The sequence below is a fragment of the Thermochaetoides thermophila genome (assembly GCF_000221225.1).
Source record: "Thermochaetoides thermophila DSM 1495 unplaced genomic scaffold scf7180000011812, whole genome shotgun sequence".
Taxonomy (NCBI): domain Eukaryota; kingdom Fungi; phylum Ascomycota; class Sordariomycetes; order Sordariales; family Chaetomiaceae; genus Thermochaetoides; species Thermochaetoides thermophila.
In genome coordinates, this window is record NW_006383028.1 from 324,876 (window position 1) to 343,232 (window position 18,357).

Here is an 18,357-nt window from a genome sequence, read left to right on the forward strand (position 1 = left end):
GCCGATCATTCCATGTCCTCTCCACCCTGGGACTACATCGCGAAGCTCGTCTGCATAGGCGACTCGGGTTGCGGCAAATCCTCCCTGACCATCCGCCTCTGCGAGGGCCGCTTCGTTACCCATCACGACGTCACCATTGGCGTTGAATTCGGGTCACGTATCGTTCCCGTCGGTCCGCCCTACTCGAACTCCTCCGAATCCCCCCTCAACAACAGCAGCAGCTCAACCACCGATGACGGTAACAACAGTAGCACAACCGCCGGCGGGCTGCCCGAGCCCAGGATAGTACCAGCCGAAAAGCCCGGCGAGGCGCCGCCACACCCGCAGCAGAAACACATGAAGCTGTCTCTGTGGGACACAGCCGGGCAGGAGACCTACAAATCCGTCACGCGGTCATACTTCCGGGGTGCCTCGGGCGCCCTGCTCGTCTTTGACCTAACGCGCCGCTCGACCTTCGAGCACGTCACCGATTGGCTCAACGACCTACGGCAGATCGCCGAACCAGACATCGTCGTCGTCCTAGTCGGTAACAAAGCCGACCTCGCTAACGCCGAACCCCCCTCAGCCGACAACAACTCTACGCAATCGCCCTCACAACCCCCCTCCTACCCTTACTCTCCCCACCAAAAGAAAGGGGTCATCGGCCCCCCTCCGCGCCGTGAAGTCACGCGCGCCGAAGCCGAGGACTGGGCCCGCCGCAACGGCGTACTGGAATACGTCGAAACGAGCGCCAAGAGCGGCGAGAACGTCGAGAAGGCCTTCATGCGCGTGGCCGAGAAAATCTTCCAGAACATACAGGCCGGGAAATACGATTTGAATGACCGGCGCTCGGGGGTCAAAGGGGCGCATGCCCTGCAGGCTGGGGGTACATCAGGATCGGGACCGGGGAGAGGGGGAGGAGGGGGGTCGGTGAAGTTGACCGGGGGGAATGCGAAGGGGGTGGCGGGGGGGTGTTGTTGAGAAATGTATATGTGGCTGGAGCAATTGGCAGATGTTCTTCTTTTTTTTTTCGATGGAGGGATGTTTGCGTGTGTCTATCCCATGCACAGTTGCCGGAATAGGGACAAAGAGAGCCTTCCGTGGTCAGCTTAACTTTGGTGCTGCTGCTTGCTGGATTTCTTTACCTGAACAGCTAGAGAAGATGGAGCATGGGTTGGCTTCCCAACACCACCTTGTAATACATACGAGCTTTTGTAATCAGTGAGCTGGTAGAGAGATACCAAGTCAGGAAGTTCTAGCACATCACACTTGTTGGCCAGCGCCCGTAATCAATAGGTATATACAACCACCAAAGGCTGATTATTTATGATTTGACCACCATCATACGTCAATAAGACGAATAAGTCTAGATTGTAACCGACAGCTACCTACGTATGCCCACATAAGATAAAAGGCAAAAGAGCAAAAAGAGCGAGAGATTCATCCCAGATATTACAATACCAACTGGCTGGGTCTGTTCCTTTTTGCCAACTGCCGGTATTATAGGCAGCGATTGATATGCCTTTTCCAGGTTTACCATGCCTGGAGTGATAAGTCGTAGTGTCCCTCTTTTTGTTTTCTTCCTCGCCGATCCTTTTCAAACTGTCCATCCACGCACTGTATAGTACACCTCTCCCCTTCTTATCTCATTCCCTCTTCCGCGAACCTACTTCGTTTTCTCTAGTCCGACATCCTCCAGTTGTCAAACCACTTCATATACCTGTACTTCTTGTTTGGTCCAGTCATGCCGAAGCAGATGGGGATGAAGTAAATATAAAGCCCAATGACGACGGCATAAAGCACGCCGAACACAGCGGTTTGCGTCACCTTACCACGGTTCCGCAGGAACCAGTCCGCCAGGAAGCCGAAAGTCAAGATGGCGAAGTACAAGGCCGGGTAGTAATGGTGCACATACGTGACACGCGCCATGATGATGAAGGGCAAGTAATGAAGGAACCAACCCACGGCCGGGTACACGCCGGCGTAGTGAATCTGGTCGAGATCAGAGGCCGAAAGCTCGCGGTAGCCGCGCTGCCACCGGATCAAGTACCAGGCCACCAGACCGCCGAACACCACCAGGCTGGCCGTCGAGCCCCAGTAGACTGCCGGGTTGCCCAGCAGGAAGTACTTCACAACCTTGTCGTCCCAGCTGCACATGCGAAGACCGACGTGGAGGATGGGCCACTGCCACCACTTGGACGCAAGGTCATCCTGCTTGTCCGGGTCAGGGACAAGCGCGTTGTTAGAGGTCATCATGGCAACGTTCTAAAACGTGTTGTTAGTCATCATGTAGGCCGTAACTGACTTAAGATAAACATACAAGGTGAATGAAATCCTGGAAGAAGGGCGACTTGTACAGGCTAGGGTTGCCAGGGGGCACTGCTTTGGTTAGCCTTCTCCTTGACAAACGGACATCTGCTCAAGAAACTCACGCTTCTCGTTGGTGTGCTGCTCAATGTTCCAGTGTGTGTACTTGTCACGAGGGTTATTATCCTTAGTGCAAGTGACCTCAATCTGCTTGAAGCCCCACTGAGGAAGATTAACATTGCCAGCACGCAGATAGCAGCCCAGAACCTTATGCCTGAGGCGGAAGGCTGTGGTAAGAGTGCGGATCCTGCTGTAGTCACGAGATGCAGTGTCCTTGACAACCTCAATCTGCCAGTGGTCTTTGTCATCACCAACTGTAAGATTGCCATAGCCAGAAACCTCCCATTGGGACTTGGTGATCGGGGCCGGAATAGTGTGAGAGTGAAGGTTGCGACCAGTCTGGGCGTGGAGCAGGCGGACGACATCGCCGTTGCCAATGAAACGGGGCGGAGCATTTGGGTCATAGGGGACGTCGTGGCGATTCGGGTAGAAGAACCAGTTGTTGTTCGCATCCTTGTGGTGGTAGCAGGTCACCTGCTGCTGCGTCGAGCCTTCCGGGTAGGTCTGAACATGGCTGTGAAGAAGGCCACCACCATAGCCCATGTTCTTAATGGTCACCAGTGAACCATAGGCAACCTCCAGGGGGCTGTCTCTGCCGACAGAGGTACCCCGCAGATTAGCCTGGAACAGCGAAGGCATCTGGGCGTCACCCGGGCCGCTGTTGGTCAAGACAGCAAAGTGAATGGCGAAACTGAGAAGATAGATGAGGAAGGGCAGGATGATGAGGCCAACGACACGGGCGAAGAAGTGAGCAGCCAACTCAGACTGCCTGCTGTCAGCATGCCAAGCTTAGGGGATTACTTAGACAAGAAGTGAGACTTACCCAAGGCATCTTGGTGTCACCGAACTTGTTCCACAGGTCTTCAATGGTGTAGAGGCCAACAAGCGCGGTGACAAAAAGACCGACCAGCTTGACACTGCACACGAAGCCAATGCTCAGACCAGTCATGAACAGCCAGAAGAACCATTCGGGCTCGAAGGGATTCTTGCGCTGGTTGTGGAACTTGGCCCAGCAGAGCGTAGTAGCGACGGTACCAAACAAGAGCATTGAATCGAGCAGGATAAAGCGGCTGATGGTGGTGTACGAGTTCTCGCAAAGGACCATCAGAGTGACGAGCCAAACAGTCGGGCGCTTGAAATGGAGCTCCTTAGCAGTCCAGTAGGCCATGGGCACGCAAACAGCGCCCCAGAAGGCGTTGAACTGGCGCATGAATGTATAATTAACCTCCGCGGGGTAGGTCTCGCCCGACTTGAACTCGAAGGAGCCATTGTAACCAGCAAGCCAGCCACTAAGGCCAACCAAAAGCTTTCCTGCAGGGGGCTGAATTGGTTCACGTCGGTTAGGGTGCCGTCTCGTCCGTTGCAGAGGGGGTGTTTAACTTGCATGAACGTCAAAGTAGAACTCGCGCTTTAGATAGTGGCTGCCGAACTTGCCGAAACTGTTCAGGAGGAATGGTCAGCGGGTGAGTGCCACATCACGCAGTGAGACATGGGAGCTACTGACTGAGCCTCGTCCCAGGTCACGATATTGGAGAGACCGATCTTGTAGAGCCGAGTGAAGAAGGCGAGAGCTGTGAAGATCACAGGAGCAATAACCCACTCCCACTCATCGAAAACCTGGAGGATAGAGGGGCCCTGAGCGCATAGCAAGAATCATGTCAGCAGCTGGGCAAGGTATTGCAAGATGAGCTTCGAAAATTGGCCAGGAATGCGACAAAACTTGCGCGCGCACCTTCTTCTCCTTCTTCTGTTCCTCGGGCTGGGGCTGTTGCTGTTGTGCGGCAGCGGGCTGGGCGCCGGGCACATTGCGACGCCTCAAGGCATCGCCGACGTCAGCGCCCGAGGCGACAGCGGGCCTGTCGCTCGAAGCCATGGCAATGTTGTGATGGGAACCAAACACGCGTCAAGCCGTCTTCGTCGTAGGAAACCAGATTTCACGCGATGTTCTTCACGGGGTTAGCGGACGAGCCGCAAAACTGGAACGCACAGAGAATGCGGTAGGATGAGAAGGGAGAGCGGACGGCTGCCAATTAATGAAACGGTGATAAACGAGCGTGTCGAAGAAAATCGAAAAGTCAGTAAACTTGGAAACGCCGTTAATTGACTGCGACGTTACCAATGGGACGGATGCACACCGGACAAAAATCGTCCCCAGTCAAAGTCAAAGCAAAAGTAAAGTCAAAGTCGAAGACGACGGGGATGGATGATAAATGAAAATGGCCAACTCTCCTCACGATGCGGGTAGCGAGAGAGCTGAGCTGGTCAAAAAGGGAGGGCGGATCACGGGCCGGGCTGAACACTTCGTGGCCTTTTTCGCCCGTTCGAGCAAGGCCCGCGGGGCTTGGCGGCGCCCCCCTGTTGCAGCGTTGGATGCACAGCGGCCTGGCAGCGGGTCAGGTCAGCGGCGTCAGCCTGTCTGGCAGCGTCCAGGGTGGCACCAGGCAGCCCGCTGGGAACCTCTCACGTCTATCGTGTTATCCGTATAGGTTACCCCCCCCCAGACTCGACCTCATGCCACCACAATCTCCGTCAGGAGAGATGGAAACACTGCATTCATTCCGTACCCGATTCATATTCTCTGATCAAAGCCGTTTCACTCGTTGTCTTCAGTGCCTCGGAGTCTTGCCGGCAAGCTTCTTCCTGCCGAGGATTCTCAATGTTCAAACATTTAACCCCTCCAATACAACCCTCCCGAAACTCACAACTCCCATTTGATAACTTTATGAAGGCTTGCAAGAAAACTGTCTAGAAGATTGTGTACAGTAAAACCAAGCCATTGGACAACTGCATATATAGCGTTACAAGAACCAGCAGATCCATCTTTGAAGTCTGTCGTTCGTGCAGACATGCAGCAAATGGCTCAATCATCATGTCAGCCCACACCGGATTCAAGGGTAGTCGTAAATAATATACAAATGCTATACACACGCAAGGCATATCTCTCGCATTACACAACACCAGCCATCCTGCCGGAGCTTATAGCTGCGCTGCTGCCCGGATAGCGGCAGCTTCAGCTTGCGCTGCGGCCATAAGCGCCTTCTCCCTCTTCTCCTCCTCAAGACGCTTCCGGTTGCGCTCGCGGTCGATAGCGCCCTGCTCCTCGCGCTGCTTGGCGTCAAGCAGCTCTTGCTCGTCCTGTGGCGTCGGCTTCAGCAGCTGGGCCTTCGTCTTCTCGAGGAACTCCTGAAGGATGACGTCCGAGTGCCGGTTCTTCATATCGATTGTCACGACACTCTCGCCTTCAGACGGTGGAGGAGCTTTAGACGAGCCGTCTGTCGCTGACGGAGGAGTCGGTGTCTCCTTTGTGATGGTCGCGCCGGGCTTGCGGAAGTAGATACTCAACGTGGCGGGGGCCGACTGATCTCGGTGCCGGTTGACGATCATGGGAATTTGTGGGTTCCAGTACTTTAACCGAGGGAGTGCCTCACGCCAGAACTTCCTATCGGAAAGGAGATACAACATTAGCTCCCAAATCGAATTGCGCTTCAAACCCCGCGCAAAGCGTACCTCGGCCCCATATGCCCATCGTTGTGCTTCATGGCGAACTCCATGTGTATCCGGGTAACATCTTCTGGAAGAAGAGCTGCCCCAGGGCCAACTCTCAACTTAACGAGCTGTAATGCGGGAGCAAATGGTCAACAGGAGAGCGATATGATGACAAATGAGGTAGACAGCGACAAATAAGATTTACCTTCTGCGAAGTCACGCTGGAGTTAGCTAGCAGTCTCGTTTGGTGTTGGAGTCCTCTAGGGCCATGGCACACTTACGGCCTTGAGTCTGTTTAACCTCCTAATGACGCCAACCATCTTGGTTTATGTTGCCGGTGAATCCGTCACGCGGGGGACTCACACGTTGAGTGTATGTGTTGTTGGATGCGTTCCGCGCGGCGAAGGTGCAAGCCAGGTCTTACCGATATGGAGCTGTAAATTTTTGGGCATGTTGCGGGTTCGGGTTGATTGCGAAGACTCCATATCTTGGCAACAACAAGAGATAGGCTGCGGCCCACAGGCTCACCGCTTTTGCCTGCCGGGAAGGCCCACTTGACAGGGTTTAGATGTGGGGTATGGGTCCACTTAACAGACTCCTGTCAAAAGAAAGCTCGAAAGTTTCCCAAGATCCAGAACTTTCAAAAAAAAAGACAAGCACGCAGGTCAATTATATCTATCATTCATTGCCTGTCAAGGGCAGGCAACACGAATCAAAGAGTTTTCCAGACAGAATCAGCAGCGAGGAGTGGCGTCAACAACTACGGCACAGTAACATTGCGCTCACAAGCCCCCCTGTACTGGCTGAACACATTCCCGCTTGCTCCCAATGGCCCCAGGGCGCCCATTCTGCTCACGATTGGGCATAGGAATATCCAGAGTTTTTGGTCTCGATCGTATTGCCGCTGCTGAGCTCCCGATCTACCTATGCCCAGCATTTCGCTCTCTATCCTTCGAAATTACCACCCGTAACCCACGCATATCTCCGGATCCCAGAAGGATACAGACCAGGAGGCTTCATGTCGAATATTCACATCCCCCGCAGCCCGAGATACCCAAGCTGAGAGAGTTTCCGGAGCGAGCACTTCCACTGCAGTGTCATGGTTGCGGTGCGCTTGCGCAAACCGTCGAGCCTGACAAGGCTGGGTATTACAATCTCAACCGCAAGGCTATCCGAAAATACTTGGGTCTCGAAGAGGAGAAGCCCAAGCCACACGCTCCCGACCCAACCCCTATTATCGAAAGCGCCCTTAAGAACATTGACGTAGATGCCCTGGAGAAACAAGGCATCTATCTCAAGTCACTACTACCAAAAGAGCCAGAGCCAGAGCCGCCGAAGCCATTGAAACCCCCCCTCTGCGAACGCTGCCACAACCTTGTCCACCATTCCTCTGCCAAACCTATCTTCCATCCAAGCATTGAAAGCCTCCGAGACACGATCGAAGAGTCTCCCTACAAGCGCAACCATGTCTATCACGTCATCGATGCCGCCGATTTCCCCATGTCGTTGCTTCCTAGGCTACACAGCCTGCTAGACATATCACTGCGCAGCCGCAACCGCCGTTCCGAACACGCCAAGTACAAACGCGGAAGGTTGATGGAGATGAGCTTTATCATCACGCGCTCTGATCTTTTAGCTCCTAGAAAGGAGCAAGTTGACAAGATGATGCCCTACTTTAAAGAGGTTCTCCGGGATGCTTTGGGTCGTGTTGGCCACCGCATTCGACTTGGAAATGTGCATTGCGTCAGTGCTAAGCGGAGCTGGTGGACAAAAGAGCTCAAGGAAAAAATTTACGAGCGCGGCGGTGCCGGCTGGATGGTCGGCAAGGTCAATGTTGGCAAGAGCCAGCTCTTCGAAGCCGTCTTCCCTAAGGGTCGCATGGTTGAGGAGCCGAGCAAGCACGACATTAAAGTGACCGTTTATCCCAAGAAGTCCCCGCACAAACCGGAAAAGCCTTTGGAGGCTCTACCAGGATTAGACGAAGATGACGATCACGGCTATGATCCTTCAGATCCCCTTCTGCCCGGCCGCGTTCCTGAGGACGACTTGGAAAATCTCAGCCTTTTACCGCCCCCAATGCCCGAGACCAACTATCCTGAAATGCCCGTAGTTTCCTCGCTCCCGGGAACAACGGCCTCGCCTATTCGTGTGCCCTTCGGCTCCGGCCGCGGTGAGCTGATCGACTTGCCTGGTCTAGCACGTTCTGACTTGGAGAACTTCGTCCAGGAAGACAAGCGCCAGGACCTCATCCTCAAGGCGCGTGTCGTGCCCAAGCAACAAGTTATCAAACCCGGCCAGTCACTCGTGCTCGGTGGCGGCTTGATCCGCATAACCCCCCGTAATGTGGCTGCCGACGGTGACGAGGAGCTGATCTTCTTGGGCTACGCCTTCACCCCTTTGGCCCTCGCCCCACACCTCACCTCGACATCCAAGGCCATTGCACTGCAGGCTCAGTCCCCCGATGCCCCTCACGTCGACTCCATCATGCTCCCAGGGGTCGGTGAGAAAATCAAGCACGCCGGCGCCTTCCAGCTTCGTTACGACGTGACCAAGGCACGTACTGGTCCGCTAACACGCAAGGAGGCTGTCGGTCTCAAGGTTGACCGACTACCATACAGGGTGCTGGGCATCGACATCCTGATCGAAGGCTGTGGTTGGGTCGAATTGGCGGTGCAGGTGCGCACGAAGTCGCTATTCCGGGAGGAAGAGAGAAAGAAGCTTCGGGAGATAAAGGAACAGCTGGCGAAGCAAGAGTTCGACGGCACGGCTTCGGCGGTCTCTGCTTTGCCAGAAACTTTAGATGGGGAATTGCTTCCAGGAAAGTTAGACCTGCGCCCTGAACCTGTGAATGCAGTAGATCGCACGAAGAAGAGAAAGAAGGCTGCGGCGAAGGAGGAAGAAGAGGATGGGATGGATGAGGAAGAGAAGAAGAAGAAGGAGGAAGAGGAGGAGGAGGAGGAGGAGGAGGACTGGGACGGCCTGGAGCCAAAATGGCCAGTGGTTGACGTGTACAGCCCCGAGGGGAGGTTCATCGGTTACCGCAAGCCCATGAACGCATGGCTGATGAACAAGCCCAAGAAGCCCGAGAAGTCAAGGCCGCGGCCAAGCATGAAGGGCAGAAAGAAGGAGGAGAAAAAGATGAAGAGGATGCTGGCAGCCCAGCAAGCGGCTTAGTGGTGTGCGGGCCAGTCTGGTGATGACTCTACATCTTCTTGGATATTGCATTACAATTGTACTATATTTTAGACGTGTACAGGTGCCTGAGGTATGTATGAGTATGGATGGTGTACAATACACATAGATTTTCCTCTGCGTTCACACCACTTTGTTTATTCCTCCTTTCCGAACGCCTAGCCAACAAGCCCCCATTTATATATGTCGTAGGAGCCGAATACTCCGCTCTCTAGTCCCAGATACGCACGACCCCTATGTCGATCTAACAAGATCATTCACAATAATCGTACACATTTACACTCTCGTCCTGCCAGCAGGTTCCTTGCTCCCGACCGTTTCGTAGCCGTTTAATTAACTTCGGGCAGAGGTCCTGGAATGCCCCTAATCCTCCCGTTATCATCATACCTAGCTTTGAAGAATGTATAATTCAGGGTCACCGTCTCAACTCCCTTCATATTCACATCCTTCAACAGATCGGGATCGAGGTAGAAAAATACCGGCATATCCACGGTCTCACCAGCAGCCAAGCGCTGCTCCTCAAAACAGAAGCACTGGATCTTGCTGAAGTATGGCGCAACCTGGGCAGGCGTGACGCTGTATGTCGCAACGCCGATGATATCCTTGTCGGAGTTGTTGGTTGCTGTGTAGAAGGCCAGCGCCGTCTCGCCCGGCAGCACGCGCACCTCGCGCTGTTGGGGGACAAACTTCCAAGGCAACACGTTGGAGACGGACGCAGTAAAGGTCACGCGGATGCGCTTAGCGTCCCGGACGGGTTCGAGACGGGAGGCAAGGTCTTCTGGAGACGACGATGAACTGGCCGTGCCGTGCGCCCGGACGGGCTGACCGCCCCAGCCTGTTGTTTGGCAGATCTGGGAAGTCAGTGAGTCATATGGGGTCGAATTAAAGGCAGGGAAGGAAAAGCATACCATCTTATACATGGGCACCGAGCCATACGAGAAGGCGACTGTGCCGAGGATGATGCTGATGGTGTAGTACCTGAGAATCTTATTTAGTATGTATATCCACCAGTAACTTCGGCCCTATCCTAATGTAGTATGCCAACGGGTACAAATACAGTCAAGCAAGGGAACGAAGAACTTACACCACTGTTTGATTCCGCTTTCTATAGATTTCATACATTTGTTCCATGCTCGGCGCAGCATATCCCCTCGGTTGCCGTTTGTTCTGTGGTGCCTGCGCTCTCTTTGGTGTGCTCTGGGAGAAAAATCTGACTTTGCCATGGCTTTGTCTTGCAGTGATCCTCGTCGTGCCCGCAACCGCACTGGTCTGCTTAACGTCAAAAGCTGCCGATTGCCATTGAGCCCCTACACGGCGGCAAAAGAGGCAGGACCAGGCCGAGGCCGCCCCTGCAGCCAAGCGCCGGCCGAAATGTGGTATTTGGGACATGGTGTCGTGCCAGCTCAGTCGGTTTGTCCGGGGGTGAAGATGGCCTCGACAACGAAGACGACGATGGGCCTGACGTGGAAGAGCTCGGGTGTTCTTCACGTTGTAAGGTGGATCATCCGATAACTGTATCGGGAGCGGAGGTACCCCGTACAGGTACCTCCAGGTTCATGAGGGGTAACTTTGTCTAGACTTCTTGGCAGCTGTCATCAGTTGGCATCTGCCGGAAGATTATATCATCAGGCTAGAGGCTGGAAGGGGGGAAGATCTATGAAGAAAACAAGATCATCAATCTGCAAGCAAGCATGAGCTCAGGGGATGAAACTGAACAGTTGTGACACTCGAAGAAGTACTCGTTCGGGTAACCTAAGATTACTCTCCGTCTAAATTGTATGTCTCAATTTTAATATAAGTTTAAAGCTTAATCTGCCCAGAATCCCTCTGACACACATAGAGTAATGTCAACTCAGCAGATGACAGAAGAGTTGAGATACTCCCATCAGAGACCAGCAGCCCCTTCGCGTGCCTTTTCGCGTGCCTGTCGATGCGTTCCACGAGCTACAAATCTACCCGTTTTCTTGCCGTTCTTCGGTACAAGACTTTTGTATCCCTTTCTTGGTTCCAGGACCCGGTGAAAGGCCCAACGAGCTTGTCGAATACGCTGATCACAAATAGTTGGATCAATAAAATCAACATCTTCATCAACCATTCGCCAATCGTCAGCCGAGGTTTCTTTCCCCTAAGGAACATTGAGTCCCTCCACTCGAACGGAATGCTCGCTCCGAGATGCTCAACTGCTACTTTCAGTCCGCTAGAGAATGCATCCTCATGGAAGCCATACCCTGTCCATGCTCCTGCGTAGCTGATGCCGCGCTTGTTCTGGATCTCGTTCAGCCGGCGTTGTGCCTTCACAGCTGCCGGAGTGTACAGCGGATGACGGTAAATATAGCGTCCCTGAACGGTTGTGGGATCAGGCTCATGAAGCGGGTTGATTGTCACTAACACCTTGCCGAAGATGTTGCGTGGGATGTGCTGGAGTGCATTCATGTCGTAAGTCAGGCACACCTGAGTGATGTTACCGGTTTGTTTCTTAAGGTTGGGTGAGGACGACTTCGCAAGGTAGTTCCAAGCTGACCAAGCCTTCCGTGAGGTAGGCATCAGAGAGATGTCAGAGTGCAGAACAGCAACGTTTTTTGAGGTGAGGAAATGCCGCAGAATCTCGTGCTCCTCATCTGTGGCAGAGTCGCGGATGATTTGATAGGCCTGGTCGCCATGTGTAGCCAGGATGACATGGTCAAACACCTCAGATTTGCCGCTGTGAGTATGCAGACGCACACGGCCATCGCGTTCGCTGATCAGGCGAGTGACTCTGGTGTTGAGTCTAACATGATTTGAGGGGAAGCCCATCATAATCTTATCGATGTAGGTTTTTGATCCATCCTTGATAGTAAGCCATTGTGGACGAGATGACACCGTCGATAAAAGATGGTGATTCCACCTGCATAAGGTTAGTAGCGCGTTTCGTGATATGTATAGGGTTCAATATACATAAAACGGATCAGTGTAACTGCTGGGAAGTCTAGAAGACACTTATCCGGACTTGTGCTCCAGATTGCTGCTGTCATTGGGATCAGGTAGTCGTCGCGGAAAGCACTTGAGTAGCCCTCCCGCTCGAGATACTCGCCTATTGTTTCATCGGTTGGCGAGTCCCGACGTAGAACATCCAAAGCGAAGTAATTGAAGCGAATTATGTCGAAGATCATGCGCCACATCTTAGGGGACATGAGGTTGCTTCGCTGGCAGAACAATGCGTCTACACTCGACCCAGACCATTCGAACCAGCCTTGATCTCGTGAGACAGAAAAGGTCATGTCGGTGGGCTCCAATTCGACCTTCATCAGTTTGAGGAAATCGATGAAGTTTGCTGCTTCAGTAAGTCGAGGCAGCTTTGGAATTTCAGTGGGACAATAGACTATGAACTTACGGTATGTTGCCGAATTCAGGACAATAAAGCCAGTATCAACCATCACCTTGTACTTCCCCTTGACAAACTCGACCGTGTTGGAGTGACCACCAAGCCGACTGTCGGCCTCGTAGAGGTACACATCATGGGGACTGCGGCTCAATGCCCATAAAGCGGCGAGTCCAGCGCAGCCACTGCCGACAATAGCTACCTTTTTCCCGGGCTCTGGATCAGTTCGTTTAGACATGGCCGATTGATGCTGAGCGAGCAGTCCAAACAGGTGGTATCAGCCGGTACGTCGGTTTGGGGAATTGAAAACAAAGGTGCCCGCGCAAGTTACGAAGGGCGGCATGGCAATGATCATGGAGGGGCTTTAAGAGGCCCATGTTTGTAAGAGATGGGACGAGAAGATTAGCCAGACATATCGGCTCGATCAAACAACCACTACAAAGTAAAGCCGCCATGCCCAGCTGAGCTGTAAGCATCTAAGTATGAGCAACCCAAGGGAGCGGAACATGCACAACACAGCGGATCTGGTGTTGCATCGGGCGCAGGATGACACTGAAAGGCGAGAGGCAGATAGCGCTGCTGGCAGAGTCTCATCCAATCGCATGGACCTGGCACGCCACAGACGGCAAGAATAGCAATTAAGGCCTGTTTGCATCATGCATACTTACTTCGCCGACAGGCAGGATGCAAGTATGCAACCTATGTTAACACCCAGTCGCTGTTGGTTCGCCACTATCTTCCAAAACAATCCGCTCCTTTTAACTCAGCAGCTTGGGAAACTGGATACGTCAACTCAAATACAGGGTAATGCACAGAAGTGCACAAGTTCATCAAAGCTGATATCAGGTTGCGGATCAAGTCTCTGACACCTTCCAGAACTCTTCTGCAAAAAGCTATTGACTTGTTAGCCCTTCAATGCAAAGTGCACAGGCATGTAACGTCTCATCTCCTCTTGCCTTGAATCAGGACGGAAAGATATGCCATGTTCCGGGTCTTCCATGACGCCAGGATAATGGTATCAGAAAATAGTGACAAGGAAGGAACTGAGGAAATCCAACGACCTAGACAACGACTAGTGAATTTCAACCTCATGAGCAGTACTAACAGATTATGGAGCCACCAAATCCAATGCAATTATCAGCTAAATAACTTAATTGTTCGCGTAAGTGGATAGAGTGAGCTACCTAAGAACAGCCCTCGCTCGCAGCTAACATAGTGGATGCATCCGCAGCTAAATGATAAAAGATATCCGGGAAATATAAATATCAAGTCACTTTGGCGGAGTGGTTAACGCGCTGCCCTGCTAATATCCATTGTTAGCTGCCTAGGCAGTTCCTTCGGGAGCGTAGGTTCGAATCCTACAGGTGACGTTTTTTTGTCTCCTCCATCAGCTTACATAAAAAAAACTGTCTTATTTTTGCTCCCTTGCTTTGATAGAGTGACCTTGATTTGATGGGTGTATTCGGTGAAGATGACTCCATCAACAAAGGTTGATGTCTCGGCATGAGATGCACTAAGGTCATCTAACGAAGCTGGAGTCGCAGCAGCTGTTGCGGCGCAGGATTTGCTTTGTGCCAGAGAAGAACGGAGGAAGATCTTAGATGTCTCTACGAGACACAACCTCCATCGCCCACGTTTAATACAACAGCAAAACAAACTTTTTAGGGAACCAGTGCATAGATGTCCAGAAACGCTGTTTCGGAGTTCTCCCAGGGATTCAACGATTGAACCCCTCTAGACCCTTAACTATGATCCACTCTGTACTTGCGGCTTAAAAAACACAAATACTTATTCAGTCATAAGTTTAGAGTATCCATACTAGCACCCTGCGCCCAGGACACCAAAATTCCCTCAAAGTAATGTCGAGGCCAAACGGGATCGCCCACTCATCGCGAGGCCACGAGGGACCCAGCTAGTAGCAATTCTTGAGACGCCTGTTTTCTCTCCCCGGTAATACAACCCGATGCGCACAGAAAGAAGAGAGCAGGAAAAGAAGAGATTGCTCCCTCCCAGTCTTACTCTCTCGTCAAACAGCGGGCCTGATTCTGCAACCCCGGGTTATTTCAACTTTCGTGAGAAAGAAAGAGAAGAAAAGGATCAAACGAGGCTGTCTGGCGTCTCATTTAAAAACTGTTTAGCAGTTGTGGGGCGTCAGTAATCGTACACAGTGTTATCAAAACTATTTACTGTGAGGGTACTGTTGAGCCATCTCGCGGGGACAGCTTCGGTGTAACTCGGCCAAAACCAGGCTTGGGGACATCGCCAGCCCAATCGCAGCTCAGCAAAGCTCAGTGCTAGCTCGGCCGTGTCTAGTTTGACAGGAGAATTGCTTATATCTCACGGTTTAGTCAAACTTCTGGATACTTACTTGAATACAGAATACTTTCATGGTTGAGATATGATCTGATCTGTCGTTGGCCAACGGAGTCAGGGACAGCAACTAGCAGGAAGCTTTCTCTAAAGTCAACCGGCACGTTTGCTTCATAAGGCTCTGAGGTGTAAATTATAGTTTGGCATTCGCTGTAAAGCCTACGAAAGGAGGAAAAGGTAATATCCTCACACCCAAGCACTGAACGCCCCTCTAACTTCAATACAGCATACCCATCTAATGCCCGAGCCTGTATCCATCCAGCCCTGACGCCTGCATGTCCGAAAACCTAACAAAAGTCCAAGCAAAGGCAACTGTTTATCAATCTAAAGCCCCCAAAACACCTACAGCCTAACACTAGCTCCAATTCCCTTGCCAATGTACCAAACCCGTTCCGTCCACTGGCCAATCCTCACTCCAACATCAGCCTTCGCATCAACCTTCATCCGTCCACCCAGCGCATCCCTTAGCTTTCCATACCCGATCGAATCGAATGACCACTCAACTGGCAGCTTAGGTGTGGTCGACGCTCCGGGTGGGGCAGCAAACGGGAGGTAGTAACGGATGCGGCCGAGGGGCTCTGAATGGTTATACAACGCAGTCGCATCAACGTTGTCAATAAATATAGTAGTATCACGAAGAGGCGAGACGAGGGTGAACGTTGCCGTGGATGAGAGGAGATGGAAGGTCGCATCGCGGATGAAGCAAGGCCCTTCGGGGTTGTTCTTGTCGCTGCCAGCACCATCACTGCATGCGAACCTCGGGGCTGGAAGCGTGATATTCAATTGAGCGAGGGCCTCTCCAAGGAGAGGAAGAGTAGGAATAGTCCCTCTATGGGTTCGCACAATGAAGCTCGTGTTGAACCCAGAGAGATACTGGGAGATGACATCACGACCGCGTTGAAGACCTTCTTTCCCGCCCATCTCCGGGTTCCATGTAGCCGAGACGACCAAATTTGTGTTGCGTCCTTGACGTATGTTTAACTTTTTCGCATGCACTTCTCCAATGGTTGTTCCATTGCTTTCGATATGTACGCTGATAAATGGAATATGTGCCGAGTACAACGTGGGATTTGTGACGTTTACTAACGCATCGAAAGACAAAGTAGTCGAGGTTGTATTGGTAACCTTCATGATGCTGACCTCTGGTACGGCAGAATGCAGAAAGCCGCCTTCGGGAGCTGTGATATGTGCTACATTAGTTAGCCCAGTGTGCAGTTCCTGAGGCAGAGATGCCAGGGAAAACTTCAGCCGGATAACTAACGGTATTGTCAATGGAAATACGGACGTTTGATTGGGAATTTGCCCTCTGCTGGGATGGCCTTTATCATGAGATCGCCAAGGACAGTTTGGACTTTGGCGTCTACTAAGGCCTTGATCCCTAATATGACATCTTTGCCGAATAAGATGGATTGGATGATGTCGGTCAAAACATTAGGGTTTGTCACATCGACCGGTGCATTGTTAATGCGGGCTTGAATTTTGAGAAGCGCAGCATGTTGGCCAGTTTTCTTTGGAAGCTGAGTTGATGTTGCCTTTTGCCATTTCTTCAACTTGAGTTCACCGAGTTTCCTTCCCCGGTAAAAGACATCGGAATTAGCGCGAACGCCAGTCACATTAAGAGTCAAGTCGAGCTCAGCAGGAAGCTCCGCCGTAGCAACGATGGTGCCAGACACCCGAGGCTTAGATCTTGGATCCTCAGGATCTGCTGCCGGGTCGGGCATGTCAAAAGAGACATCGCTCAAGCTGAACTCGCGGAGCAGGTTGTCAAGAGGGCGCCCGGGCAAGGCAACAGGCACAGTGATGCTTGAGAGAAGTTCAATGATCCAACCGGGGACTTCAGCAACAGGTTGCTTCTGGCCTCGAACGAACACGGTTGCTGGCTTCCCACCGAGGTACTTTTCGAAAAGCATGTCAAGCGGTGATGAGTCTGAGTCTGGGCATGGCCGAGTCAGGGAATCAGGAAGTTGAACCAGCGAACCGCGTACATCCACAATCACATCAGAATGGGCCCGCACAGCGATTGCGTTTGTAGTAGCAGCAGCGACGAGAATTGATGGCGCGGCAGCGGTGCATCCAGGAACAAGAACTTCGAATGCTAGCTCGGGCACATCGAGAGATATCGGGTACTCATTGAATGTGAGTATCGACACCTCAACGGCTATCGTCTTTCCTTCATGTCCTGGCAGGGGATCATCTCGAACGTTCAGCGACGTAATGTTGTATTTGGGCATGTGAGGCAACTTGCTGCCTGTTTTCTCACTGTTATCAGCATTATGCATAGCGGCCCAGGGAGAGTGATGACAAGCACTCAGTTAAACACATGGCAGCGCTTCACGCAAGAAACTTTTCTCCAAAGTATAAGGATGCAAATGAGCGGTAGAGAGCTTGACCTTCAAACATCATAGACTCAACAATGGAGTGTGTGCCCAACGGAATAATACCCGCAGTCAGCTGGACATCTGCTTGCCCACGAAGCTGCACGGTCTTCAGTCTTCCTTGCAGCCACTCATTTGCAATCGTTCGGATGCTCTCAGCCTCGCCGGGAATCAAGTCGGCTACAATGTCGATGGCATTATTCTGGCCAGCAGTAATGCTGACGCTCAATGGGGGTACAGCAGCCGTGCCGAGAAGCATATCATTTTTCTGGGGCAGATAGACGTTGATCCTCGTTGGGCCGGTCTTGATCTCTCCGATCAGCCAGCCGACTGTCTTGCCGATGCTCCGGACTCTCCCATCTGGTACACGCTGTGCATCGAGCCGAAAGTTTGCTTGGATTCGTACCCGGACGCCCTCAGCAGTAATGGAGACAAGAGAAAGGTCGGTCGGCTCCAGTACCGCTGCTTGCTTGGCATACTCCTCAACTGCAGAAGGAACAACAAACCCAAGGACCACAACCGCCACTGCGAATAAAGACAGGACTATCACCGCAATAACGGACGGCCATCGTATCCTCTTTGACTTGGACGCTTTGGAGGAGACCGGGCCTGACGACCGACCGGTCATAGAGGTAGGATCCGCATCGTGGCTGGCGTCACCATCGGTCTGGCCATCGTAACGCAGCGTTGTCGCGGCTGTTGACAGTAGAGGAGTCGACTCGATGACTTGCTGTGTCTCATCTCTCTCAGCTCTGTGATTAGAAAGCAACGGCGACCTCTCTGAAGCGTCCGACATGGTCGGAGAATCTTAGTTGTGATGGTTGCCAGCACCGGTAATGACAGAAGGAGGAGGATCGAAACTGTCCTTGACCACAAATTGGGTGTGCTAGGTACTGAAGAGGTGGTCAGAGGACAGTTGATGACACAGACGGCACGGGTTGGATCGTCGGACCTGTCAAGGGGATCGATGCTGATAGGATGGCTATCTGGACAGTGGTGCGGTGTTCGAATTGTCAGGGCTTGGCAGGTGCCCAAGGCGGGGCCAAGCTCAGCGGCTGCCCCTGGGGTCCGACCCCGGCGGCTAGTGGGCTTGGATGCCGGCCCGAAGGCCAATGGCATGCTGTCAATTCGTCAGCTCCGATGTCGAAAAAAAATGGTGTTGATGGGATT

At 52.5% G+C, this 18,357-nt stretch overlaps 7 protein-coding genes and 1 non-coding gene across 8 annotated transcripts; 3 read left to right on the forward strand and 5 right to left on the reverse strand.

Annotated features, from left to right (window-relative positions):
• Window positions 1-12: 12 nt before the first annotated feature.
• Window positions 13-960, forward strand: CTHT_0008620 (uncharacterized protein; the record flags this gene model as incomplete). The annotated part of the gene is made up of 1 exon (XM_006691327.1): window positions 13-960. One exon carries the CDS (start codon window positions 13-15, stop codon window positions 958-960), a length of 948 nt encoding a protein of 315 aa, XP_006691390.1.
• Window positions 961-1,659: 699 nt separating this feature from the next.
• Window positions 1,660-4,279, reverse strand: CTHT_0008630 (dolichyl-phosphate-mannose-protein mannosyltransferase 2-like protein; the record flags this gene model as incomplete). Its single annotated transcript, XM_006691328.1, has 7 exons — window positions 1,660-2,244; window positions 2,300-2,358; window positions 2,412-3,171; window positions 3,230-3,717; window positions 3,787-3,845; window positions 3,911-4,041; window positions 4,139-4,279. 7 exons carry the CDS (start codon window positions 4,277-4,279, stop codon window positions 1,660-1,662), a joined length of 2,223 nt encoding a protein of 740 aa, XP_006691391.1.
• A 1,103-nt stretch (window positions 4,280-5,382) lies between these two features.
• Window positions 5,383-6,212, reverse strand: CTHT_0008640 (mitochondrial 54S ribosomal protein mL61; the record flags this gene model as incomplete). Its single annotated transcript, XM_006691329.1, has 3 exons — window positions 5,383-5,845; window positions 5,914-6,020; window positions 6,174-6,212. The coding sequence occupies 3 exons, from the start codon at window positions 6,210-6,212 to the stop codon at window positions 5,383-5,385; spliced, it is 609 nt and encodes a 202-aa protein (XP_006691392.1).
• Window positions 6,213-6,720: 508 nt separating this feature from the next.
• CTHT_0008650 (uncharacterized protein) lies at window positions 6,721-9,066 on the forward strand (the record flags this gene model as incomplete). Its single annotated transcript, XM_006691330.1, has 1 exon — window positions 6,721-9,066. One exon carries the CDS (start codon window positions 6,721-6,723, stop codon window positions 9,064-9,066), a length of 2,346 nt encoding a protein of 781 aa, XP_006691393.1.
• A 347-nt stretch (window positions 9,067-9,413) lies between these two features.
• CTHT_0008660 (cytochrome c oxidase-like protein) lies at window positions 9,414-10,473 on the reverse strand (the record flags this gene model as incomplete). Its single annotated transcript, XM_006691331.1, has 3 exons — window positions 9,414-9,935; window positions 9,993-10,062; window positions 10,205-10,473. 3 exons carry the CDS (start codon window positions 10,471-10,473, stop codon window positions 9,414-9,416), a joined length of 861 nt encoding a protein of 286 aa, XP_006691394.1.
• A 14-nt stretch (window positions 10,474-10,487) lies between these two features.
• On the reverse strand, window positions 10,488-12,680 carry CTHT_0008670 (uncharacterized protein; the record flags this gene model as incomplete). The annotated part of the gene is made up of 4 exons (XM_006691332.1): window positions 10,488-10,542; window positions 11,312-11,968; window positions 12,061-12,394; window positions 12,455-12,680. The coding sequence occupies 4 exons, from the start codon at window positions 12,678-12,680 to the stop codon at window positions 10,488-10,490; spliced, it is 1,272 nt and encodes a 423-aa protein (XP_006691395.1).
• A 1,031-nt stretch (window positions 12,681-13,711) lies between these two features.
• On the forward strand, window positions 13,712-13,812 carry CTHT_0008680. Its single transcript has 2 exons — window positions 13,712-13,748; window positions 13,769-13,812. It is a non-coding gene; the product is annotated as a tRNA-Ser (tRNA).
• Window positions 13,813-15,154: 1,342 nt separating this feature from the next.
• On the reverse strand, window positions 15,155-17,983 carry CTHT_0008690 (uncharacterized protein; the record flags this gene model as incomplete). Its single annotated transcript, XM_006691333.1, has 3 exons — window positions 15,155-15,990; window positions 16,098-17,060; window positions 17,254-17,983. The coding sequence occupies 3 exons, from the start codon at window positions 17,981-17,983 to the stop codon at window positions 15,155-15,157; spliced, it is 2,529 nt and encodes an 842-aa protein (XP_006691396.1).
• Between the last annotated feature and the right edge of the window lie 374 nt (window positions 17,984-18,357).